Raw genomic sequence first — 27,906 nt, 5'->3', positions numbered from 1 at the left:
CGCCGTTCTCTTCTCCCTCCGGCAGGTTTTGCGGCAGTTGTCCGCTTCTTTCTTTGCAGTTGCGTCGCTCTCAGGTAAGGTTCGTAATCTTACGCAACTTCCTTTTCAATCACTATTTTTGAATCGATATTTTAGATTGCTCCCTTTAGGCATTTCATACATCCTTTTTTATGTACAGACTAGTAAAATTGATGCATAATGTTGTCTTTGAATCTATATTTGATTGATCCTTTGTTTGCCTGATACATGTCTATCAATCTAGTATTGTTTTCAAGCGAGCAAGTCCTAGGCCGTAACTAGTTTATTAATTGCTCAAATCTGAACACAAAAGCACCTCATTCAGTCATAGGATTCATCACATTGTGCTGTAATGGTATTTCCTTGCGTTTATGAATCTGCTTGAGTTCCTAGATTAGCTTTTGGCCTTACATATATAGAAAAAGGCGAGTCTTTTAACACCGTCATTAATCGTCTCTCCCGACAAGGCATTCACTGTGATGTCCTGGTCTCTCTTTACATCAGCATTGCATTGATAATGGCTATTCCTCCGATGCCTATATTGGGTCTTCTTTGATTGATTTCTATGCTAAGTTTGGCTTCTCCCACCATGCCCGCCATGTGTTTGAGTCTATGCCCGAGAGAAATGTCGTTCCTTGGACTACTATGATTCGATGTTATTCTTGAGCTGGTGTGCTAAGCACCTGCCTTTGTATGTATAACCGGAGGCAACACGATGGTATCCGCCCCAGTTCAGTTACTATACTTGTTATACTTTCTTGAATTTCAGAGGGAATTTATGTTCAATGTCTACGTGGTTGCATAATTCGGCTTGGATTTGGTACAGATTTGTCTTTATTGAACTCACTATTGTATGATTATGGTAAATGCTATAGAGTCGAGGATGCGAGATGCCTGTTTGATTTAATGTGCCTACGAGATGTAATTTCATGGAATATCCATGATCAATGTATATTCTATTCTTGGCGATGTTAGAGATACATCACATCTAGGGAACATGATGAGAATGGAAGATGTGGAGCCAAACTGCCAGACGTTTGGTTTCTGTTAATGCTAAACAGGGTAACTTCAAGATTGGGAGATTATTGCATGCTAGGGTACTAACAGATGGTTTTGAGTTGGACGTGCACATCAAGATATCTCGTGGTTATGTACTTGAAATGCAAAAACCATGACAATGCTTTTCGAATATTCGATCAGATTAAAGATAAAGACAATATTCTTTGGACGGCATTAATCTCCGGGCTTGTACATGATGAATTTCCGGACTAGGTCATTGAAGTGTTCAGAAAAATGGTGTTATAAAGAACGATACCATCAACTGCAACCATTACTAGTATTCTTGCAGCATGTGCTCAAATGGGATCATTCAATCTAGGTGTCTCTATTCATGCCTACTTGTTAAGGAAGAATATGATAATAGATTTGCCTGCTCGAAACTCTCTTATTACCATGTATGCCAAAATGTGTCCGTCCCATTCAAAGCTGCTGTCTTTGACTTGATGCTTGAATGTGATCTCAGCTCGTGGAATTCGGTTGTTGCCGGGCAGGCTCAGAATAACAATCTGTCCAAGTCTTTGTTCAGTGAAATGCGAAGAACGAAACATAGACCCGATCCGCTAACTATCATTTCACTCCTTCAGGTATGTGCGGTTAGTGAGGCTCTTCAGCAAGAGAGGTGGATACACAACCATGTCATTAGGAACTGGCTTAGACCATGTTTCTTGATTGATACAACGTTGGTTGATATGTACTTTCAAAGATTGAATTCATGTGTTGCATATATAAATTATTTATGACATGCATTCATTCAATCAATCAATAAAAAAATCTGTCAATATATCTCATTAGTTGTTTACTATGTTGAAGACTAAATTAGTCTACTTTATTTGGTTATATTAAAATGAAATAAAATAATATCTTACTAACTAGGGTTTTTTGCAGTTAGCGCATATCCTTCAATCGACATTAGGGAGGAGGATCATCAAAATTCATCAGTCGACCACCGGTGTCCGGTTCTAAGAATCCGGAATTCGTAGGATTTATAATCGGGAGGATTCTGGTTCTTAATTAGAACCGCAGCTTATCATCGTAAAAGATGGGAGAACGTTCCCGAAAGAACAAGAAGAAGAGGCACTACGAAGATTCATCTGATTCATATTCATCATCCTCTTCATCTTCTTCTTCAAGTTCCGAGGAAGAAAATGAATTATCTTCCAAGCGGCACAAGCACAGTAGCCGACGGCACCGTGATGAGAAACGCCATAGCGAAGGAAGTTCTAGGAGGAGAGAGAAAGATAAGAGGAGGCAGAGGAGGAAGAAGGAGAAGGAGGAAAGAGATAGGAAGCGCCGCAGGTCCAGGAGAAAAGAGAAGACTAAAATTTCGGATTTGGAATCTGATGGAGGATCTGAATCCTTAGGCGGCGATGATAGCGTTGAACCCGGAGAAATAGTTCGAGATATATTGAGGGAATTTCCTAGTGTAGCTGCTGATTTGGAGCAGGTATGAACTCTGTATTTCTAGCACTTTCGAACACATTTTGTCCATCTATTTGGCCCATGTTACTATATCCATTCTTTTGATATTGTCTAGCTTGTTATGTGATTACCTGAGTTTCCTTCTGCACTACATAACGATGAGGTTCAAAGCCAGTCTTTCTGATTATCATGGAATATATTAGTAAGAGCACATCTGTCTGACATAACTTATTCTTCTAAACAGCTTTTGAAAATGATTGATGATGGGCAAGCTGTTGATATAAGCGGATTAGCTGAGAGGTCACTTATTAATCATCTGAAGAAACTCTTCATGTCACTGAATCTCAAGGATAAAGGTGGTTATGTCTTTTTACTGCCACCTAATGGTTGTCCTACCTTAGAGATAGTTGGTAAAGATATTCTATCTGAAAAACCCTTGGATCAGCAACAGACGAATCAACCAACATCAGAGCCAGAAGCTGCAGAGCACAAAGAAATGGAAAGCAATGTTGCAATGCCCACTCAAATGGAAGATTCTGCTCCTAAAAGGAGGTAACTTATATCTCCACTTTGTGTCTTTAGTGAGTATTAAAACTTGCTTGGAAATATGCAACTATAGCAACAATTTCTCTGAAGGTGACAATCTTTGATTTTGCTATTGCAGGATTGGTCCTGAGATGCCGTCTGCTGAGTTACTAGCTGCTGCAGCCAAGTTGACAGAAGCTGAGGCTGAGCTAAGGTACTGATTACATGGAAAGAGCTTATAAGGCCCTCATTTGATAATGCCAGGCTGAAAAAACAAACATAATTTTCTTTGTTATACATTCGGAGATTTCATATCACAGGAATGTATATGCCGGGAAATACTACTGTATTGTGAACCATTAACTTTGAAAATATTAATGCTCTATTCTAAGATTTCTGAACAATTTTCTCACAGGGAGGTCGAGTTGGATGAAGATTCTCTAGTTTTTATAGGACCTCCACCACCTGCCATGGTTTCTGAAGCTGAATCATCAAATGAAGCAGAGCGTTTCGAAGAGGTGTGATATCTTATGCATCTTTTGTATTCTACATGTGCATTTTGTGTCTGCATGGTAAACGTAAAATGCATAGAATGGAAAAAAAATGATCTTTACATTATTGCATTAATTTGTTTTGTATAATCTATATCAATATATAAAGTCAAACATATTGTTTTAGGTTGGTAAGAAGCCAAGAGGATCGATACTAGAAGTATATAATCCTTTCATAATTTCATTTGAATTATTATAATGATAACCTAAATCTCCTATGTATAATAGGGTAATCATAAAACCTAATATTGTTCTAATACTAATAGGTAAACTATAATGTTCATCATAATTATCATAACCAACAAAGTAATATAAATTACAAAATTATTAAATATAAATTATCTATTACTATTAATTTGTTGGTCAAGTGTCTTCACATGATTGGAACTTCAAAATCCTAATCAAGTATTTGCTTACATTAAGGACTCGAGGATAGTTACTTATTTTGGATGTTCAAGAAATATCTTTCATGTGCAAACACACTATTTATGTTGTCAGATTCCACTGTCCTGAAAGATCTATTTGTAGATGGTCATGCTGATTATAGAATTATGTTATGGTAACAAATCTGAAATAATCTTCAGGTGTCCTTTTCCCATTGTTACTTTGTGGGAGCTTTATGATGTAGTAAATGTTAACTTGGTGATTTAATTTATTTTTAGGTCACAAGAATTGTGGGAGCTGAGGTTGACAGCCCTTATGATGTTCTTGGAGTGAACAGAAAGATGCCAACTGAAAATGTCAAAAAGAGGTATCATCTTGGTGTACTAATAATCACTTTATATAACCCAATTCCCACTTTTTTATTTCTGCGCAGTTTCATTCTGTTTAGGAATTGTTCTTTTCTACTTACCTCAATATTGTAATTCTGAGCAATCTAACCCATCAACTGCTTCAGCTTGCAGTTCGCATGAGCCATAATATATATATATATTAAATAACCTTGGTAAATTGTAGCAATTTTGAAACTTAATGTGAATGGCCATATATCATGAGTCAGAAAGTCACTTGCTCAAGGCTTACTAATATAATGAGAGTAAATACTGAAAGCACATTGATTGAAGTTGGGGTCATAGCTGTTGGATGTTCTACTAACCCTCCTCCACTTAAAAAGACCTTGGTCTAAAAATTATATAAAAATTGAGTTAAGATTGTTGGTAATAAGAAGACTGATACATATATGAATGAAAATGTCAAGCTTTATAGCTTGTTTGTCCATTGTAATATTATCATCATGTCGATTGATGCTGGCTAGTTGTTTTTCATTTTTGAACTACTGCGCTTAAGTCAGTTAATTTTCTATTAGGTATTGGAAGCTGTCTTTGATGGTGCATCCAGACAAGTGTTCTCATCCTCAAGCTAATCAGGCCTTCATTAAGTTAAATAAGGCTTTTAAGGATTTACAAGATCCAGAAAAGGTACAGTTGTTGGTCCTTTTCAAATGTACCATTAAGATTAATAATTCTGTGTGCATGTGGGTTGGTTGGATCTAGTTTTTTGTTTTTTAATGCTAAGTGTTGATTTCTGATGCAGAGGAAAGCCCTGGATGACAAGATCAAAGAGAAAGAGGAACAAGAAGAGTTTAAGGTATATGTATCTCAGAAACAGTTAGGTTGGTTTGGGGGAATATTATTAATGCAGTCAATTTCTCAAATACTATTCATTTGCTTTATGCAGGCAGAATTGAGAGCCATGCGTGAAGCTGCACAATGGAGACGTCTGCAAGGTTCACCTTCAACCAGCTATTATTGTTTCGTTTCATTTCAAGTGAATTCCTCACCATACACACACTCTTAAATGTGTCACCAGATATGAAAATGGAAAGAAAAGAAAACAGTGTACACTGTTGAGATGTGATGAATCATGTTAAGAACAGATGTTTAATTCTAGAAAATGACTTTCTTCTGATAGGTATATCCATGGAAGGTGATGATGTACTCCTGGAAGACCTTGATGCGAAACTGCCACCCAAAAGGGATGAATGGATGACAACACTACCCCCTGAAAGAAAAGTAAGTGTCCCTAATACTGCAACTCGTTTGATAACACAGCCATGGTTTTTTTATCTATTATTTTCTCTCAGCCTGCTGGTGTGCCAACACAATCAACTACTGCATTCCATAGGAATGGTAAAGAGGCACGAGGCGATACTAGTGCCTGGACGGATACCCCATCAGACAGAGCTCAAAAGGCAAAGCAGAAGTAAGTTGGGCAGTTATTTTCATGGCCGGAATGAAATGCTTATCGTTTGTTTGTTTGTCTCTCTCATACTCATGTTGGTAAATTGACAGTTATTTGGAAGCATACAACGAGGCAGCTGCACTTGCTTCAAAGGAGGAAGTTGTTAAGAAAACCACGAATATGGATGCAGAATTAGTGGCTGAATACAACAAAGCGAAAAGATCAAAATCATTAGTAGAAAAGCACAAAGAAGCAGCAGCAGGGGGAAGAAGTAGTGGTGCAAAGAAGAAGAACAAGTCAATGCAGGAGAAAGAGGGAAAAGAGGTGGCGTGGGAAGGGCAACATCCATGGAAACCTTGGGACCGCGAGAAGGACCTGACAGCTGGGCGAAAGAGCATTAATCTTGATCCTCAGAAAATGAACGAGGGTCTTACTTCTCGCTTTTCCTCCAGCTCATTTCAGAGAAACTTCCTATAGTCTTGTTAACTTGATTTCTATTTATGTATGTAGATTCTTATTTTTACAAGATAATGGTGTTTTTTAAAGTTTGATCAACTTAATTTTTTACAAGATAATCCTGATATCATTCTTGAAAGCCTTTCATTCAAAATGTTTTACCCCCTTCATAAAAGACATTACAACATCTTCTTCTCGTGGGTCATCATGGGTGCCCTATTTATTATAAGTTGTCACCCTGGTTGGTTCTTGTAAAAATTAGTTATGAATTTACTGAATTGAGAAATGCTTGAAAAGTGATCCAAGTATTGATATTTGGTTATTTAAAAATATTGTTAGATGAAAAAATATATTATTTAAAATACTTTTTTTGTAATTAAATGTTATATAAAATTAAATAGAGATATTTTAATTCATTAATTGATTGATTATTTTGAAATAATCAAATAACCCAAGCCTTCAAACACAATCATAAAATTAATAAAATGAATTATAGACTCCATGTAAATATCAATTAGATGGGATTCCACTGGCTATATTTATGGTCTTTAGCCATCAAATAGTTACAATTATTAAATTTTCTTATTTATACCAATATAATCAAAATAACTATTTAACTATTAAAATATTACAATTTCATCATTCTAAAAAGGTGTAACAATTCTAATTTTAGATAAAAATTTAAATTAGTTCAACCTTCACAATTTTAAGTTAATGATAAATTATTTTAGTTTTACGATTTTTTAAATTTATATTTAAATAATAAAAAATAATTATTACTTATTAAAATAAATAAATTCATGTAATTTATTTTATTATAATAATTTTTTATTATAGGATCGTTGGTTTATTAAGCGAATCATCATAGATTTTCAAACAAGTTTAGGTTGGACCCAATTACCTCTATAATGTATGCCTTCTTGTTTGGTCATTAAAATAACCTGTCAATTAAATTATTAATTGAATTTATTTATTTTTTAATTAGGTTGTAAATTTTTACATGGGTAATTGTTGTTTGAGATCCAAAGATTCTTTATAACGAAGACTTGAACTATCATGTCGTCAATTTGAGATAGGCCCATTGGGTTGGCCCGCTTCGTCAAATAATTTAGACGAGTTTGGTTGAAATATTAGCAACTATTTGGAAATGGGCATACACGGGACACGGGCCAGTCCGTTTGGGTCGCGGGCTTAGACGGGTCGGTCTTGGTTTGGCCCGCGGGCTGGCAAAAAAAATTTAATCTGATTTATAGCCTTATAGGCATATGCCACATAACCCTACCTTTTTTTCTCTTCCAAGTAGTACTGCAACAATCAGTACTTAATACTTTGCCTATAGTCCGCCAATTACTTATTTGTTTCGCCTTTCTTCTCTTTGCCTTCAAGGATTCATGGATTCAAACTTGGTTTCAAACTGCAGCAGTCAATACTCAATACTTCCCCTATTGGCCGTCAACTACTTATTTGTTCTGCTTTTCTTCTCTTCGTTCTCGCCTTCAAGGGTTCTTGTTTGGTGTGTATTATGACTATTTGATCATGTTCTTAAACTCTTGTTTTCTAGAACTATTAATGATTTTTTATTTATTTTTAGTGAGACAACCCGCGGGCTAGCCTGCCTAACTCGCAACCCACCTTGGGTTGGATTGGGTGAGGATTTTCAGCCTGTCGGGATGGTGGGTCGACTCGCTGTCGACCTGTCAAACGATAGGTTTTGGTGGATAGGCCTGCCCCGCCATGGGTTTACCCGTCTAACCGCTCTAATCGCAATATATAAATTGTGTTTGCCTAAGTTAATATCTATTTGAGTATTTTACCCTTAGTCTGACTAATATATTATTTAAAAACAAAGATGGTGTGATGATTTGTTTTGAAAAGATGTTTTTATTTAAAAGTTAAAATAATTTAACTTAATTTATAGATTAGGTGAAATTTGTTTGAATATAAGAAACCTTTTATAATAAACATTTTTCTAATTAAATGAATATTATTATTTTCTTATGTCTCCTATAATTTAAAAACTAAAAAAGTTATTATTGTTCAACAAACAATATGTTATCTTTTTATTTTTTTAATACCATGTAGTCATTTGTTTCATTTGTGAAATGATGCATGTATCAAAACAAACGAGAAAAAATATTCTCGGAATTAGAACTTGCATTAATATGATAACCTTTGTAATAAGTATAATATGATAAGAGATATTGAAAATTTGATGTTTAACTAAAAGCACATATATAGCCATGTTTATATATATCTTGACTTATTATACAAGAATATATCGGTATTTTAAATACTTTTATATATTTATAAAAAAAATATCGGTATTTTAAATACTTTTATATATTTATAAAAAAAAGAATAATATTTAATATACTAATTAGTATATCAAATATTATTCTTTTAAAAGGTATTTTGGTTAATGTTTTTTTTTATATTAAATGAAATTATTTCAATTATTTCAATAATATAAAAAAATTATTTAAAATAAAATATAATTGATAAATAATTTTAATAATAATTAATAATAATATAGTCATTTTTATATAATTTATTTTAAATATTATATATATTAATAATAAAATTATAATAAATTAATTAAAATAAAATCTAAAAACTTAGAAATAAAATAAAAAATTATAATTTTTTATAAAAAATTATTTTAAAATGTTAAATAAAAAATATTTTAATAAAGTTTTATAAAACAAATTATGTTATATGTGTTATTAATAATAAAAGTGTATTTAGCATTATTTTGATTCACTATTATTATATAATATTTGAAAAATTTTTAAATATTTTTTTTATGTTTTATTCATAATTTTTATTTGTAATTTTAAAATTATATATATATATATATATTATGTTAAGAAATGTTATAAAAAGTTTAATTCTATTTAAATTGTATTTTTGAAAATTTTTAATTAATATGATTAGTGATTAAATAGTAGATATTTATATTATTTTAAAATATTAAGATATAAAAATAATAATAATTAATTAAATTATTTTATTTGTTTAATTTAAGTTGAAAGTTACCCTATCAACCTTCATAAACTAAATAAATTAAATAAAATTAATAATAATTTTAATAAAATAATTTTTTAATAATAATTTTAATAATTAATAATAATATGGTCATTTTTATATAATTAATTTTAAATATTATATATTAATAATAAAATTATAATAAATTAATTAAAATGAAAATTTAAAAACTAAAAAAAGAAAAATAATAATTTTTTATAAAAAGTTATTTAAAAATATTAAATATAAAATATTCTAATAAAAGTTTTATAAAAACAATTATCTCACGTTATAGTTATAATATGTGTTATTAATAAAAAAAAATGTATTTAGCAAAACTGTATTTATTATGTTTTATTAATAATAAATAGTAGATTTTTATACTATTTTAAAAAATTAAGATTTAAAAAATAATAATAATTAGTTTAACTATTTTATTTGTTGAATTCAAATTAAAAGTTATTATTATATAATATTTGAAAGATTTTATTTATATAATTTATTATGTTTTATTGATAATAAATAGTAGATGTTTATATTATTTTAAAAAATTAAGATTTAAAAAATAATAATAATTAATTTAACTATTTTATTTGTTGAATTTAAGTTAAAAGTCATTGTATATTCAAATATTAAATTAAATTAATAATAATTTTAATAAAATATTTTTTAATAATAATTACAATAATTAATAATAATAATAATATAATCATTTTTATATAATTAATTTTAAATATTATATATTAATAATAAAATTATAATAAATTAATTAAAATGAAAAATTATTCTATAAATTAATACGGACACATATAAATTTTAAAAAGAATTAAAAAAATAGAAAACAAAATAGTATAAAAGGAATATAAACTCATATAGCAGTATACATTCTTTGATTGCATACTCTGTCGACACTTATTTATTAACAGTAATATTATTTTAAAAAAAATTATTTAAAAATTATTAAAAAATGAAATACTCTAATAAATAATTTTATAAAAAAAATCATATCATGTTATAATATGTGTAATTAATATAACATTAACCTAAATTTTATTTGTAATTTAAAAATAATATATATATATATATATATATATATATATATATATATATTTTGATGTTTAGAAATTTTTGTAAACATTTGAAGCATTACTCTTTCTATTTTCTATTTTAAGTTTTAATTTTTATTATAATTAGAAAATAATAATTTTATATATAAAAAATATTTAAAAAAATTATAAAAGATAAATATGAAATATTTTAATAAAAATTATTATAATTTTATTCTATTTTAAGTTTTAATTTTTATTGTGAAAGATTGTATTTAGAAAATAATAATTTTATATAAAAAAGTATTTAAAAAAATTATAAAAATTAAATATGTAATATTTTAATAAAAATTATTATAATTTTATAACGTGTTATTGAGTAAAATATCTGAAATATGTTAGGGCATAACTAAATTATTGTTATTTTTCGTAAGTTAAATTAATTAAAATACTTTTATTAAAAAAACATATTAATTATATTTCATTTTTTTTACTAATAATCAAATTTGTTTAATAATATATATTAAATAACACGTATTAAATAAGACGACTACACGAGAGTATTCTCGATTACACGATAAAAAAAATAAAACAACATGGAGACAACCACTAAAAGTATGTATTATTTAATATATATATATATATATAATAATAATTTTTTTTATAATATATTTATTTGAATAAATTTAAAGTGATATAGTTATTCATAATAATTATTATTTCAATCCTTCACAGATATTTTATATATATATATATTGTACAATAACATAAAAAAAAGCTAGTGAGTGTATATTAAGAAAATAAAACATATGGATGTGATGTTATTGAATTTAAGACCACCTGCTGAGTGTATATTAAGAAAATAAAACATATGAATTTGATGTTATTGAATTTAAGACCACCTGATTCTCTTCCCAACTACTTAAAATGATTTTTATATGATTAATGGATAAATTTAATAAATATTACAATTTTAAATATTGATCAATATTAACAATAAATAAGGATGATTTATATGATTAATGGATAAATTTAATAAATATTACAATTTTAAATATTGATCAATATTAATAAGGATGAGAATGATTTAAGTAATTTGTTTTTAAATTTTAATAAAACATGACAACATTAAAAGTCCTTCTCAATCGCTCACCTATAATTTCCCATATATTATATAATGGCTGAACGACACCCTTTACAAATTTTCCCGATCATATTAATTAATTTTTTATAATATATATCAAGAAAACTTATTTATGTTTAAATGTAACTATATTCTCTTTTTAAACATATATCTAATTTAGCCATAAAAGATTAGTGAGTAGTGAATTCCACTAATAAGTACCTAACTCCTCATCTCCAATATCGTTTCTTTCCACAACCTTAATTAAGTTAAACTTAACTAATATTTCAATGTAATATTACATTAAAAAAAAATTAGTGTAAGAATGGAAATTTGACTTAATTTTAATTTTCAAATAATATTATTATTTTTAATAATATTTAAATAATATTTAAATTTTTTATATTCAAAATAAATGATTAACTATTGTGATAATTAAATTATAATTAAGGAAATTATTCAAAATTCTAAAATTAATTTGAGGATAAGATATTATATTTATTTTATCTAAATTAGACCAAAGAAGATGTTAACAATATTTAATTGTGATTTAATCATGAATTATGTTTAATTTACGACTTAAAAAATTAAATAAAATACCTCAATATTCTCAAAAATATCCAAAAAAATAATAAAATATGATCATAATTTTTATTATAATTCTAGAAATATTTTTTTTAAAATTATTGGTGAAGAAAAATGTAAAAAAGGGAATTAAAATCGATTTTTAATAACTTTTTTAATAAAAATAAAATAAGATAATCTAGTGTAGCCGGATTTTTGTTAAAATTCTGTACCAGGATCCTGGACCATTAGATGAGCGCCCAGGCTTCATCCAACATCTCAAACGCTCCCACGCAGCCCGCTACAATAAATCAAGCGCGCGCCTGCCACACCGGATCAACTAACAGGATGGACTAACCTCGTTAGTCAAGACCGCTGACCACAGACGGAACGCGTATGGCGTTAGACAAAACAATGCCATTTCGATCTTCTTCACTGGAATCACGACCTCACTAGATTCACGATCATCGCCGACACAATTCTTTTAGAAGCTCCAGCTTCCTCCACAGACGATCAAATCTCTTGATTTTCGTCCACGTGTTCCCCTTATCCTCGCCAGCAAGATGCCTTTATCCTCTAGCCTTATCCTGCCCTTGATAAGGCTGCCATGACTGAGAATAAAGTTATGGATAATTTCGCCGAAAGTAAAATTCTTCATGAATTATCCCTCCCCGACCAACCTTAGGGCAGTATAAATACTCCCTTATGCTCTTTGAAGCATATCATTAAACAAACACTAAGAATTACAGCCTATAACCATCAGAATCAAAGTCTGAAAATCCGACCAAGAACTGGTTTTTATTAAAACCTTCTTCAACGACTCTTTCTTCGATTCAGGCTTCTAGATAGCTTCCAACACCTCTCAAGAGGGTTCTCTATGTGTTGGGATCGGTGTTACCAATAGAAACTGGAGTCAGACTATTGTGAACATGTTACAATATTCTATTCGATAATAATCTTGTGAGGGATTAATATCTGTTTCCATCATTCGCAAATCTTCACAAAATCTTGAAACGAATTCAAGTTCGAAACTGTTTGTTGATTTGAAGCTTCATACAAATGAACGAAAATGACAGAAAGTAAAGAACACAATGAGTTTTATGGATGTTCGGAGATAAAACTCATACGTCACCCCTTCTTCCATAACCAAAAGGATATCCACTAAAGACTTTGATTCGAGTACAACTCACTCTACTAGCTAACTCTCTGTTGAATATAATATACTCTGTTCAACTTACAACACTGAGATTTCTCACAGAAAAGACAATATGTAATTATAATATAATCACACAGTGAAACAATGAATAGTTCGTGCTTTTAACTTGAGAGTAATTTTCTTGAAGCGAGTATGTGAATAGGTTTGACAGTTGTCTTTGGGCTTCTATTTATAGTTGAAGTGCACCAACGGTCGAATACTCTTTGTGGACACATGGCATGTGTCCGTTGGACAATCGCCTATAGTACGAGAGTACAACACTCTGAGCATTTAGATCGCGGACGTACATAACAGGTAGTGCGCCGAATATCCTCTGATATTTTCTTGTACTAGTGAGGTACGTGGCAGTTGTTCATACGTTGTTAAAGCTGAGTGAGTACGTGGTTAGATGGATGCTTCCTTCAGACGGATGCTGAACCAAGACATCAGACTTTCTCTTTAGACTGCGTCTAAAGGAGTTAGATGTCCTCTAACTGCGCTTTCCTTCAGACCGCGTCCAAGGGAGTTAGACCTCGTCTAACTGCGCTTCACTTTAGACCGTGTCTAAAGGAGTTAGACCTCGTCTAACTGCGCTTTCCTTTAGACCGTGTATCTAAAAGAGTTAGACCTCGTCTAACTACGCTTCCCTTCAGACCAATCTAAGGGAGTTAGACCTCGTTTAACTGTGTTTCCCTTTAGACCGCGTATAAAGGAGTTAGACCTCGTCTAACTAAGCATCCCTTTAGATCGCGTCTAAAGGAGTTAGACCTCGTCTAACTACGCATCCATTTAGACTGCGTCTAAAGGAATTAGACCTCGTCTAACTACGTATCCTTCTAGACCGCGTCTAAAGGAGTTAGACGACTACATCTACTTGCTTATTTTAGACTCCGTCTAAAGTATCAAGACGTCTATAAGGCCCTCATTTGATAATGCCAGGCTGAAAAAAACATAATTTTCTTTGTTATACATTCGGAAATTTCATATCACAGGAATGTATATGCCGGGAAATACTACTGTATTGTGAACCATTAACTTTGAAAATATTAATGCTCTATTCTAAGATTTCTGAACAATTTTCTCACAGGGAGGTCGAGTTGGATGAAGATTCTCTAGTTTTTATAGGACCTCCTCCACCTGCCATGGTTTCTGAAGCTGAATCATCAAATGAAGCAGAGCGTTTCGAAGAGGTGTGATATCTTATGCATCTTTTGTATTCTACATGTGCATTTTGTGTCTGCATGGTAAACACGTAAAATGCATAGAATGGAAAAAAAATTATCTTTACATTATTGCATTAATTTGTCTTGTATAATCTATATCAGTATATAAAGTCAAAGAGATTGTTTTAGGTAGGTAAGAAGCCAAGAGGATCGATACTAGAAGTATATAATCCTTTCATAATTTCATTTGAATTATTATAATGATAACCTAAATCTCCTATGTATAATAGGGTAATCATAAAACCTAATATTGTTCTAACACTAATAGATAAACTATAATGTTCATCATAATTATCATAACCAACAAAGTAATATAAATTACAATAATTAAATATAAATTATCTACTACTATTAATTTGTTGGTCAAGTTTCTTCACATGATTGGAACTTCAAAATCCTAATCAAGTATTTGCTTACATTAGGGACTCGAGGATAGTTACTTATTTTGGATGTTCAAGAAATATCTTTCATGTTACTCGACTGTTGTGCAAACACACTATTTATGCTGTCAGATTCCACTGTCCTGAAAGATCTATTTGTAGATGGTCATGCTGATTATAGAATTATGTTCATAGGGTAACAAGTCTGAAATAATCTTCAGGTGTTGTTGCTTTGTGGGAGCTTTATCATGTAGTAAATGTTAAGTTGGTGATTTAATTTATTTTTAGGTCACAAGAATTGTGGGAGCTGAGGTTGACAGCCCTTATGATGTTCTTGGAGTGAACAGAAAGATGCCAACTGAAAATGTCAAAAAGAGGTATCATCTTGGTGTAATAATCACTTTATTTAACCCAATTCCCACTTTTTTATTTTCTGTGCAGTTTCATTCTGTTTAGGAATTGTTCTTTTCTACTCACCTCAATATTGTAATTCTGAGCAATCTAACCCATCAACCGCTTCAGCTTGCAGTTCACGTGAGCCATAATATATATATATATATATATATATAATAAATAACCTTGGTAAATTGTAGCAATTTTGAATCTTAATGTGAATGGCCATATATCATAGAGTCAGAAAGTCACTTGCTCAAGGCTTACTAATATAATGAGAGTAAATATTGAAAACACATTCATTGAAGTTGGGGTCATAGCTGTCGGATGTTCTGCTAACCCTCCTCCACTTAAAAAGACCTTGGTCTAATTATAATATAAAAATTGAGTTAAGATTGTTGGTAATAAGAGGACTGATACATATATGAATGAAAATGTCAAAGCTTTATTGTTTGTTTGTCCATTGTATTATTATCATCATGTCGATTGATGCTGGCTAGTTGTTTTTCATTTTTGAACTACTGCGCTTAAGTCAGTTAATTTTTTATTAGGTATTGGAAGCTGTCTTTGATGGTGCATCCAGACAAATGTTCTCATCCTCAAGCTAATCAGGCCTTCATTAAGTTAAATAAGGCTTTTAAGGATTTACAAGATCCAGAAAAGGTACAGTTGTTGGTCCTTTTCAAATGTACCATTAAGATTAATAATTCTGTGTGCATGTGGGTTGGTTGGATCTAGTTTTTTGTTTTTTAATGCTAAGTGTTGATTTCTGATGCAGAGGAAAGCCCTGGATGACAAGATCAAAGAGAAAGAGGAACAAGAAGAGTTTAAGGTATATGTATCTCAGAAACAGTTTGGTTGGTTTGGGGGAATATTATTAATGCAGTCAATTTCTCAAATACTATTCATTTGCTTTATGCAGGCAGAATTGAGAGCCATGCGCGAAGCTGCACAATGGAGACGTCTGCAAGGTTCACCTTCAACCAGCTATTATTGTTTCGTTTCATTTCAAGTGAATTCCTCACCATACACACACACTCTTAAATGTGTCACCAGATATGAAAATGGAAAGAAAAGAAAACAGTGTACACTGTTGAGATGTGATGAATCATGTTAAGAACAGATGTTTAATTCTAGAAAAATGACTTTCTTCTGATAGGTATATCAATGGAAGGTGATGATGTACTCCTGGAAGACCTTGATGCGAAACTGCCACCCAAAAGGGATGAATGGATGACAACACTACCCCCTGAAAGAAAAGTAAGTGTCCCTAATACTGCCACTTGTTTGATAACACAGCCATGGTTTTTTTATCTATTATTTTCTCTCAGCCTGCTGGTGTGCCAACACAATCAACTACTGCATTCCATAGGAATGGTAAAGAGGCACGAGGCGATACTAGTGCCTGGACGGATACCCCATCGGACAGAGCTCAAAAGGCAAAGCAGAAGTAAGTTGGGCAGTTATTTTCATGGCCGGAATGAAATGATTATCGTTTGTTTGCTTGTCTCTCTCATACTCATGTTGGTAAATTGACAGTTATTTGGAAGCATACAATGAGGCAGCTGCTCTTGCTTCAAAGGAGGAAGTTGTTAAGAAAAACACGAATATGGATGCAGAATTAGTGGCTGAATACAACAAAGCGAAAAGATCAAAATCATTAGTAGAAAAGCACAAAGAAGCATCAGCAGCAGGGGGAAGAAGTAGTGGTGCAAAGAAGAAGAACAAGTCAATGCAGGAGAAAGAGGGAAAAGAGGTGGCGTGGGAAGGGCAACATCCATGGAAACCTTGGGACCGCGAGAAGGACCTGACAGCTGGGCGAAAGAGCATTAATCTTGATCCTCAGAAAATGAACGAGGGTCTTACTTCTCGCTTTTCCTCCAGCTCATTTCAGAGAAATTTCCTCTAGTCTCGTTAACTTGATTTCTATTTATGTATGTAGATTCTTATTTTTTACAAGATAATGGTGTTTTTTAAAGTTTGATTAACTTAATTTTTTACAAGATAATCCTGATATCATTCTTGAAAGCCTTTCATTCAAAATGTTTTACCCCCTTCATAAAAGACTTTAAAAGTCGTCACCTTGTTTGGTTCTTGTAAAAATTAGTTATGAATTTACCTGAATTGAGAAATGCTTGAAAAGTGATCCATGTAAATGTGCCTTGCATTCAAGAGTTTGCAAATTACAGGAAATTCATTTGTTCATGTCAAATAAATAAATAAATAATAATAATAATATTTTAATTTGATATAAAATCTTGCTAAACATATTTGACAGCTTGTTTGATTTTTGGTTATTTAAAAATATTGTTAGATGAAAAATATATTATTTAATATATATTTTTTTGTAATTAAGTTTTATATAAAATTAAATAGAGATATTTTAATTCATTAATTGATTGATTATTTTGAAATAATCAAATAACCGAAGCCTTCAAACATAATCATAAAATTAATAAAATGAATTATGGTCCCCATGTTACAATCAATTAGATGGGATTCCACTGGCTATACTTATGGTCTTTAGCCATCAAATAGTTACAATTATTAATCAAGCACCCATTTTTTTGGTAAGACAATTTAGTCAATTATGGTTACTAGAGAAGTATATAGTGCCTGCAAAGTATTCATGGTTTCAGACTAAGAGACACTTCAACAAATACTCCAGTTTTAACACTATGTCCATGTAATCTCTAGTGGAAAGAGTTTGAATTTGAGAGGTTGAGATCTCAAGATCGAATATGACTGAAACACTTAGATTGAAGTTGGAGTTCATGGCGGTGAGAAGTTGTGAGAATATATGAATATTGTTTCTGTAGGGTGAAGGATGGAACATCTAGCAATGTCTACTATAATCAATTCACATCTTAGTACGAGGACTACTTGAAGTAGAGGGGATGCACTAGTCCTAAAGACAATAAGAGGAAAATCCTAGATATGTTATCGGGCACGTTTTTAAGAATAATAAAATCCGCTCTAAAAGAACAAATATTACAAACGTGTTCTTGCATGCGTCGTAGCACACCTATATATAAAGCTATTCTTGGCAACCTTGAACACTTGCATGTCCATGACATTATGAAAGAGTCCAAGAAAAAATCATTTCAGCCAACAGCTAATGTAGCCAAAAACAATTAAAAGCATATGACTAAGTTAACCTTTTTCTAAGCTATTTGAGAAATCAAACATACCACGACTCACTTAATATCACACGCAGGACATAAACAATTAAAACATGGTCAATTATTTTCCAAAAGAGATAAAATTGTCACTGTATAAAGGCCGGTCCTCTAAACTGTGCATTATGGTGTCAATATTCTAAAATATCCATCTTTCATGTTCCAATGAACTTCCATATATTTAAACTCAGAGCTACATTAATAAGCTAATTGCTGAAGGAATACAATACGTTGTCTTTCTCTTTCCAAAGATACAAAATATATATACAAAATTATCATATTAAGGTCCACTCATTTAGGAATCTCAATATATTGAATTGATTATATATTATATTGAGATCCACTAATTGATTATATATTATTTGCTGTGATCTCCAATATATTAAATATATTACATTTATTACACCCCGCAATCGAAACAGGTGGGCGATGTATGCTAAGATTGGATCGAAATTCTTCAAAAAGAACTCTCGGAAGCCCCTTCGTGAAGATATCCACAAGTTGAAAAGCGAGATGGGACATGAAAAACTCGAACCTGACCGCGAGAGACCTTCTCACGAACAAAGTGAATGTCCATCTCAATGATCTTGGTCCGTTGGTGCTGAACGGGATTACTAGAGAGGTAGATCGTACTCATATTGTCATAGTAAATAAGAGTAGCGATGGGAACCGGGCAATGAAGTTCTAGGAGTAAATTCCGTAGCCAACAAGTTTCTGAAACCATATTCGCAACCGCTCGGTACTCAGCCTCAATACTAGAACGGGATAAAGTGGTTTGGCGCTTAGCCGACCAAGAGATTAGATTATCTCCTAAGAAAACACAGTAGCGAAATTAGATTATCTCCTAAGAAAACACAGTAGCCAGATGTCGAACGACGTGTATCCGGACACCCACTCCAGTCAGCATCAGTGTAAGCCAAGAGGGATGTAATAGAAGATGGAGACAAATGAAGGCCAAAATCAAGAGTTCCTTGAATATACCGAATAATTCTCTTTAGAGCCGCCATGTGTACCTCTCGGGGATCATGCATAAATAGACAAACCTGCTGCACCGCATACGTGATATCAGGACGAGAAAACGTCAAATATTGTAGAGCACAAACTAGGCTGCGGTACAAAGAAGAATCTGACACAGGAGAAGATATTGAAGCCCTAAGTTTCGGTGTGATATCAATCGACGTAGTTGATGGCTTACAAGATGACATACCTGCACGGTCTATAATCTCAGACGCATACTTTCATTGAGAGAGGAACATACCATTTGCATGAGATCTTACTGAAATGCCCAAAAAATAATGCAAGGGACCCAAATCTTTCATAGAAAATTATGCACTCAAGCTAGAGATGAAGAATCGGCGGAGAGAGTCAGATGATGCCGTCAATATTATATCATCAACATACAATAACAAGTATACCATGTGCTCACCTTGACGAAACACAAATAATGAGTGATCTGAAACAGTCTGGGAAAAACCAAGTGTGGACACAAAATCCGTAAAGCGTTTGTTCCAAACTCGAGGAGCCTGTTTCAACCCATACAATGATTTCTTCAAACGACAAACATGATGAGGAAATGAGGAATCTCTAAACCCAATAGGTTGATGCATGTATACAACATCATCAAGAGTACCATGGAGAAAAACATTCTTTACATCAAGTTGGTGAATTGACCATTTCTTCGTTAGGGCAAGACTGAGGACCAACCGAATAGTGGTCGGTTTGACAACAGGACTGAAAGTCTCTCCACAATCAACGCCAACCTGTTGAGTTTTTCCATCGCCTACAAGACGGGCTTTATGCCTCTCAAAAGAACCATCAGCATAGTCTTTATGAGTAAAGACCCATAAAGAACGAATAATATTAACATCACTTGGACGGGGAACCAACCCCCATGTCTTATTATCAATTAAAGCATTAAACTCTTCCTGCATGGCTAACTTCCAGTTCGGATCCTGTAAGGAAGCTATAGGGTTACGAGGTAAATGAGATTTAGACTCAGTAGAAAAAAGGTTGAGAATATGTTTGGGCTGAAACACCCCCGTTGACTTCGAGTGACCGGTCGAAGAGAAGAGGGAGGATGAATGGGAGGTGGAGTTGGAGTTGGAGTTGGAGTTAGAGGGGGAGTAGGTGTAGGTGAAGGGGGAGGTGGAGGAGGTGGTAGAGATGAAAATTTAAACTGATGATGAATCACATATGGTGATGGAGGATCATCGAGAAAATCATACGAGAGTGGAGGTGATTGAATTTCAACAAAAGGAAAATGAGACTCATCAAAGATGACGTGGCGACAAATAATGATTTTATCTGTTGATATGTCAAAACACTTATAGCCTCGGTGATTCGATGGGTATCCAAGAAAGACACATGGGGTAGAACGTGGAAAAAGTTTATGAATCGTCGTGGATGGAAATAAAGGGTAACATAAACACCCAAACACGCGTAAATGGTCATATGTTGGATCTTTGCGGTATAAACGTTGTAACGGAGTAACGTATGTCATGTGTTTACGCGGAAGAATATTTAGGAGGTACATGGTCATTTCGAGAGCATGACGCCAAAATGAGGCCGGTATCTTGGCATGAGTGAGTAACGTACAAATCATATTATTGATAGTACGAAACTGTCTCTCAGCTTTTCCGTTCTGAGACGAAGTGTGAGGACATGAGAAGCAAAAATTCATCTCATGCGTGGACACAAATTTCCTAAACGAATGATTATCAAATTCCCTCCCATTATCATATTGAAAAGATTTTATATCTCTCTCAAATTGGGTTTTGACGAGTGTCCGAAATTGTAAGAAAGCACTAAATACTTGGGATTTATGAGATAAAGGGAAAGTCCACCAAAAAGACGAAAAATCACTAAGAAACAAAACATAATATTTATGGCCCATAAAACTTAACACAGGAGACATCCATACATCATTATGAATAATGTCAAACGGTAATAAAGAAGTCGAAGTAGAAGCCTTAGACGGTAAACGAACATGTTTTCCCAATGAACACGAAGGACAAATATGAGAAACACGTTGTTTATTACAATGAATTAATTTATTTAATCTAAGAGATTCAAAACTAGAGTTTCCAGGATGACCTAGGCGATTATGCCACAAAGATGGCGACAAAGCAATAAAAACAGAAGACGACACATGTCTCCCATTTATGACTGGATATAGATCTCCTCGACTGTCACATCTCATTAGACGCGTCCCCGTCTGAAAATCCTTAACATAAAACCCAAAAGGATCAAACTCAACCGACACAGAATTATCCGTAGTGAATTTACGAATAGAAACTAGATTTTTAACAAGAGAAGGAGCATGTAGAACATTATTCAAGGTAAGTTTAGGATTCAAAGAAGAAATAGTGGTATGCCCAATACCCGAAACCGGAATCGTATTACCATTACCTATAAAAATATCATGTTTAATGCCTGAATTGAAATAAGACGAGAGAGTACCTTGTTGAGATGTCATGTGGGACGTCGCACCAGTGTCCATATACCATGTCGGATTAGGAGACGTAATACCAAGAGTATACATAGCCGCTTCAATATCCGTCGGAGTTGGTAGATACTGAGCCATGTATGCTTGTGGACGCAGGGCACGGAGACCCGACTGTTGTTGTGGTGTCGAAGGACGAGAGATGGAAGGAGGTCTATTCCATTGAGTAGTTGGATACGGGCATGGGGGAGAAACCCATGGCCACTGCCAAGGCAATGATGGTGGTCCTAAATGACCAGCCCATTGTTGCGGTCAGGGAGAAGGAGGTTGAGTTTGGACTTGGTACTGGGACTGCCCTGATCGACCCCCATTACGAGAGCCCTTCTTCTTTGGTTTCTACCGAGATCCACCCGATGACATACGTTGTGACCCATTCATCCAAGACGTGTCGGAGACAAGAGCTACACCCGACATCGGTGATGAACCAGAGACCACCTGCTTCGCCAAGCCAGATTCCTCCAAAATCAACATGGAGCATGCTTGGTAGAACTGAGGCAAAGGATCACTCTATCGGTGTAACGTTGCCACCCCGTTGTACGTCTCCGCAAGGCCCGCGACCAATTGCAATACGAGGCGGTCATTCAAAACCGGGCTACTAACGTCCTTCAACTGATCGGCCAGGACTTTGAGACGTTGACAATAAGCCGAGACCCCAGGAAAATCTGCCATGATAGTGGTGGAAAACTCTTGCTCGAGGGAAACCACACGAGAATGACGGTTATCTTGAAAAATCCCACGTAGCCGTGTCCAGGCTTGCTCGGCTGTAGAGTCTGTCCAAGATCGTGTGAAGAAGATCATGTGAGATTGTGGCATAGATCCAATGAAGGATAGTGTCATAGAGAGTTAGCCACATGTCTTTCTCTTCATCCGTCGATGGCGGCGGTAGAACAGGGACCGACGAGATGATGTGATGAAGGACCCGATGAGAACGAGCATGGATCTTGAACAACTCTTCCCATGTCGTGTATTGAACGTTTTCCAACTCAAGAACAATAGAGACATGAATCTTGATGTTGGAAACGGAAAGGGCCGTGTGAAATTCTTGTTTGTCACTCGTCATCGGAAAAGAAAAGTGATTGAAAAGAAGATGAACGTACAAGAGTAAATGGACCGTTAGGCTAGGGCGCAACGGAAAAAAGAAAAACTCTAAGCTCTAATACCATGAAAGAATACAATACGTTGTTTTTCTCATTCCAAAGATATAAAATATATATACAAAATTATCATATTAAGATCCACTCATTTAGGAATTTCAACATACTGAATTGATTATATATTATATTAAAATCCACTAATTGATTATATATTATTTACTGTGATCTCCAATATATTAAATATATTACATTTATTAATTGCAATCATCAATAACTGGATTTTATTTGAACCAAACAAATATACAGCTCTACTAAGGTCAAGAAGCATCCATATATAAAAAAACGTAAAGAATATAGAACATTCATTACACAAATTGAGTTATAAGAACATGTATAGAAGAAGGCGTGAAATGCTCACGACCAGCACTTTAGTCATCCTAGTAAAATGGTGCAAGTGAAGAAAAATACAACACTTATACAAGTAGCATAGGATATTGAATATTATATGCAAGAAATTGCAGAGAGAATAGGACTAAACACATCAATCCTAAGCTGTCGAGTTAAGAATTTTGTTAGTTACAAAGATCAAGACATAAATGGAAGAATGATCATATCTAAAACAAAAAAAGAGAGTTATCTGTCTGTTTGTATACTCAGGCAGTATTTATATACTCAGCAGCAGTGAGTTGTGAAAAATAAAAGAGCGACTGTGAATTTCGGGCAATTGAGTAAAAGAGAGACTAAACTGTAAGTCGAGACGCAACTACGACAACCAAATGTTGTGAATTTCGGATAACTGGGCAAACTCGGGAGAAGTTAAGGACATGTGATAAATGGTTTTGAGTTTATCAGCATGCCACTAGTTGACATTTGAGGATGATAAAGCGATACTTAGCATTTTGTTGGACACAAGCTGGTGATTCCTTCAAAATTTATCAATTATATCACTTCCTTCCATTGTTGCAATTGCCTCTGCACTTATAATCCGTACTTCAAGTAACAGACAAAAGGCTGTTTCTAGTACCTGATAAATCAATAAAATACAACCAAATAAAATAATTAATTAAAAAAGATAAAAGACTATATAAGATTTCAAAATAGTAAGCATACCACATGAGGGTGAGGGTGAGGGTGAGGTTTGTCCAATAAAGTTAGGTAAAGATCAGTTCTTCTCAATAATAGACCAATAATAGACAGAAGTGGGCATTAGGTTTGGTATCAAGTTTATAAAAGCACATTGATTTTTTCCAACTACTGTCGGCTAAAGAAGCGTATTGCTCCACATTTTCTAGAATACCAGATCTCAAAAACTTAAAGCAACAGAGTTTGTAATAGTCACCAAGCTTTATATATCCAGCTGCAACTTCCTTCTTCTTCAATTCTCCCATTGACTCGTAAAAAAATAAAGCTTTCTTCATTGCATCCTCTGCCGATACATACTTTTCAGAAACCTTTGCTTTAGTATCTAGTGTTGCTAGATGTTTTCCAAGACTCATATATACTTGTGCTAACGCTGAAATTACAAAACTCCTCATCTCTTCCCTCTCAGATTCTTTTACTAAAGAATTTAGCTCCATCTTCGCTGTTAGATAATGTTTCATAGTTCAAGGATGAGATCATCTTTCTTTTCTCTATTTAAAATCTTGTTAGCCAACTTCGGTCTTACTAAGCCCAAGTTACAGTAATTGATTACAACTGCGGTGTGATTAGAGGCCTGTCTAAAGCAACTAATAGAGTGAATGAACGAATTTTCAATTTTTCCACTTCTGCATTATTTTCTAGTCTCAACAATCCCAAATTATTATAGAGTCAAACTTTCTTTAATAGCAAAAACTTCTTCTTAAATGATCCATGACTATGATTACCCAACACTTTTTCAACATTCTTCTAACAAGTCAGCGATGTAGAGAAATTATACTCTAAATCTTCTGTGGTTATAGGTGGAGGACCCGACAGAAATTTGAAAATTCCACTATTTTTTTCTTTTTTCTGTTAAGTTATGGAACATACACTTATAATAAGCTCTACAAGTGTTAATTAGAGTTTATTGAGTTTGTATTTGGTTTTGGGCTTAGGCCTGCCTGATCAAGAATTATTTAGGTTTATTATATGAATGTTTACCTTATAAATATGTGATTATTAAGGGTTTACAAAGTGAGAGATATAATTCTAGAGAGATAAAGTGTCACGTCCTAAAATCACGTTTTCTTGACCGAGGAATCTGCGGTCTTGACTGAGATCTACGACCGTGGATGATGGCACCCAGGGCCGAGTGGTCCGACCGAAGATTCCGCAAACAAGGAATTCTAAGGCAAGTACTTTTCTATACGCTTTCTAAAACCCACACAGTGCTATTTATCATGTATTTTATATAAAACGATGCATATGGTTTCAAAGCATGTTTTCATTGCAAGTCCATGGATTTATAAAGAAGTATGGTTTTGAGTTAAGGGCTATGGAATCTAAGAGATAATCATGGAGGAATTGACGGATACGAGAGGATGGCCACGCAGGATGAGCTCTGGTGGTCCGATGCTCTCAAATATGGCTGGAGGAATTGACGAAGGGATGCCCACCCCGGAGGATCAGCTCTCCGGGCTAAGGACCCGAATATGTGCTCAGTATGTAACTATACATGATTGATTGATGAGATACCCTTAAAAACCCTCATGGATGCAATGGCTTAAATAGTTTTCTTATAAATGCTTGCTGGGTCCGTAGACTCACTATGCTTGTGTGGTGTAGGTATCCAGCCAGCGGATTTTATGACAGGTGAAGGAAGAGTTGGAGCGGAAGCGTGGTGTTGGAGATGTGTGTGGAAGGAGGGACCGAGACCGTAGGACCGTATTTTCTATCAACCTTTTCAATGATCGTGTCAGATAGGCACCCTAGAACTTCCGCATTTATGTCCGAAATTGCCTTGATTTAGGTGCATGAGAGTAGGAATTTAGGGCGTAACAACTTGGTATCAGAGCAACGGTTCCGAACCTTAGTACTTTCACACATATGCTCCTGCAGATGCACCTCCAAGGCCTTCATGTCTGTAAATTGTTTTTAAATGATGTTTTGCATGACATGAAATCGTTTTTCATAACGGTTGGAAATAATATTTTTCATGAAATCATTTTTCACAAACACACTATTTGTACTGTCTTTATGATCGAATTTCGGGGACGAAATTCATTATAAGGGGGGTAGTTTGTCACGTCCTAAAATCACGTTTTCTTGACCGAGGAATCTGCGGTCTTGACTGAGATCTACGACCGTGGATGATGGCACCCAGGGCCGAGTGGTCCGACCGAAGATTCCGCAAACAAGGAATTCTAAGGCAAGTACTTTTCTATACGCTTTCTAAAACCCACACAGTGCTATTTATCATGTATTTTATATAAAACGATGCATATGGTTTCAAAGCATGTTTTCATTGCAAGTCCATGGATTTATAAAGAAGTATGGTTTTGAGTTAAGGGCTATGGAATCTAAGAGATAATCATGGAGGAATTGACGGATACGAGAGGATGGCCACGCAGGATGAGCTCTGGTGGTCCGATGCTCTCAAATATGGCTGGAGGAATTGACGAAGGGATGCCCACCCCGGAGGATCAGCTCTCCGGGCTAAGGACCCGAATATGTGCTCAGTATGTAACTATACATGATTGATTGATGAGATACCCTTAAAAACCCTCATGGATGCAATGGCTTAAATAGTTTTCTTATAAATGCTTGCTGGGTCCGTAGACTCACTATGCTTGTGTGGTGTAGGTATCCAGCCAGCGGATTTTATGACAGGTGAAGGAAGATTTGGAGCGGAAGCGTGGTGTTGGAGATGTGTGTGGAAGGAGGGACCGAGACCGTAGGACCGTATTTTCTATCAACCTTTTCAATGATCGTGTCAGATAGGCACCCTAGAACTTCCGCATTTATGTCCGAAATTGCCTTGATTTAGGTGCATGAGAGTAGGAATTTAGGGCGTAACAACTGTGGACTCCTTAAGGCAAGAAGTTATGGCTGAGGCGCATTCAACACCCTACTCTGTCCATCCAGGAAGCACCAAAATGTTCAAGGACCTGCAGACTTTGTATTGGTGGCCAGGAATGAAGACCGACATCATGAAATTTGTAAGTGAGTGCTTGACATGCCAGCAAGTGAAGATAGAGCACCAAAGACCAGCAGGACTGCTATGTCCTTTGCCTATTCCAGTTTGGAAGTGGGACGACATTGCTATGGATTTCGTAGTCGGCTTGCCCAAGACCGTGCGAAAGATGAATGCCATTTGGGTCATTGTGGACCGTCTCACCAAGTCAGCTCACTTTCTGCCAATTCGCACCACCTTTTCCATGACTCAATTTGCTGAGTTGTATTTGCAAGAAATAGTCCGGCTGCATGGTATCCCAGCAAGGATAGTTTCTGACCGAGACCCACGTTTCACTTCTCATTTCTGGGAGAGTCTTCACAAGGGTCTTGGGACAAAACTATCATTCAGCACAGCTTTTCATCCTCAAACCGATGGCCAGTCTGAACGTGTGATCCAGACTCTGGAGGACTTGCTGCGGGCCTGTCTTATTGACTATGGAGGTAATTGGGAACCAAGGCTGCCTTTGATTGAATTCGCTTACAACAACAGTTTCCAGTCTTCCATTGGGATGGCGCCATTTGAAGCTCTATATGGGAAGAAATGCAGGACACCACTACATTGGGACGAGGTAGGCGAGAGAGTTTTGATAGGGCCAGAAATCGTATCCAACACAGTGGCCATGGTGGGAAAGATCCGGGAGCGGCTGCTTGCAGCTCAAAGCAGGCAGAAGAGTTATGCTGACAAGAAGCGCCGGGATATAAGTTTCAGTAGGGGCGACCATGTTTTCTTAAAGGTCTCTCCTTGCAAAGGTATCATCAGGTTTGGGAAAAAGGGCAAGTTAAACCCAAGGTACATCGGCCCCTTTGAAATTCTGGAGGAAATAGGTGATGTGGCTTACA

General features: G+C 34.3%; 1 protein-coding gene and 1 pseudogene across 3 annotated transcripts; one reads left to right on the top strand and one right to left on the bottom strand.

Moving 5' to 3' along the window:
* Nucleotides 1–3: 3 nt before the first annotated feature.
* On the top strand, nucleotides 4–17,136 carry LOC124944994 (calponin homology domain-containing protein DDB_G0272472). 3 transcript variants are annotated; one of them, XM_047485349.1, is made up of 12 exons: nucleotides 4–79; nucleotides 1,963–2,521; nucleotides 2,741–3,048; nucleotides 3,161–3,235; nucleotides 14,249–14,351; nucleotides 15,053–15,141; nucleotides 15,709–15,820; nucleotides 15,936–15,989; nucleotides 16,080–16,128; nucleotides 16,317–16,417; nucleotides 16,489–16,607; nucleotides 16,697–17,136. In XM_047485349.1, exons 2-12 carry the CDS (start codon nucleotides 2,117–2,119, stop codon nucleotides 17,064–17,066), a joined length of 1,785 nt encoding a protein of 594 aa, XP_047341305.1. In that variant the 5' UTR covers nucleotides 4–79; nucleotides 1,963–2,116; the 3' UTR covers nucleotides 17,067–17,136. The 3 variants fall into 3 exon arrangements, with proteins under 3 accessions (XP_047341305.1, XP_047341306.1, XP_047341307.1); XM_047485350.1 differs by having other exon boundaries at nucleotides 32–74; XM_047485351.1 differs by lacking the exons at nucleotides 4–79; nucleotides 14,249–14,351; nucleotides 15,053–15,141; ... (4 more) ...; nucleotides 16,489–16,607; nucleotides 16,697–17,136 and adding exons at nucleotides 3,437–3,539; nucleotides 4,235–4,323; nucleotides 4,879–4,990; ... (3 more) ...; nucleotides 5,656–5,774; nucleotides 5,864–6,342.
* Nucleotides 17,137–22,174: 5,038 nt separating this feature from the next.
* LOC124909925 lies at nucleotides 22,175–22,898 on the bottom strand (annotated as a pseudogene).
* Between the last annotated feature and the right edge of the window lie 5,008 nt (nucleotides 22,899–27,906).

The sequence above is a fragment of the Impatiens glandulifera genome, chromosome 7 (genome assembly GCF_907164915.1).
Source record: "Impatiens glandulifera chromosome 7, dImpGla2.1, whole genome shotgun sequence".
Lineage (NCBI taxonomy): Eukaryota > Viridiplantae > Streptophyta > Magnoliopsida > Ericales > Balsaminaceae > Impatiens > Impatiens glandulifera.
This window is presented reverse-complemented; position numbering and strand designations above follow the sequence as displayed.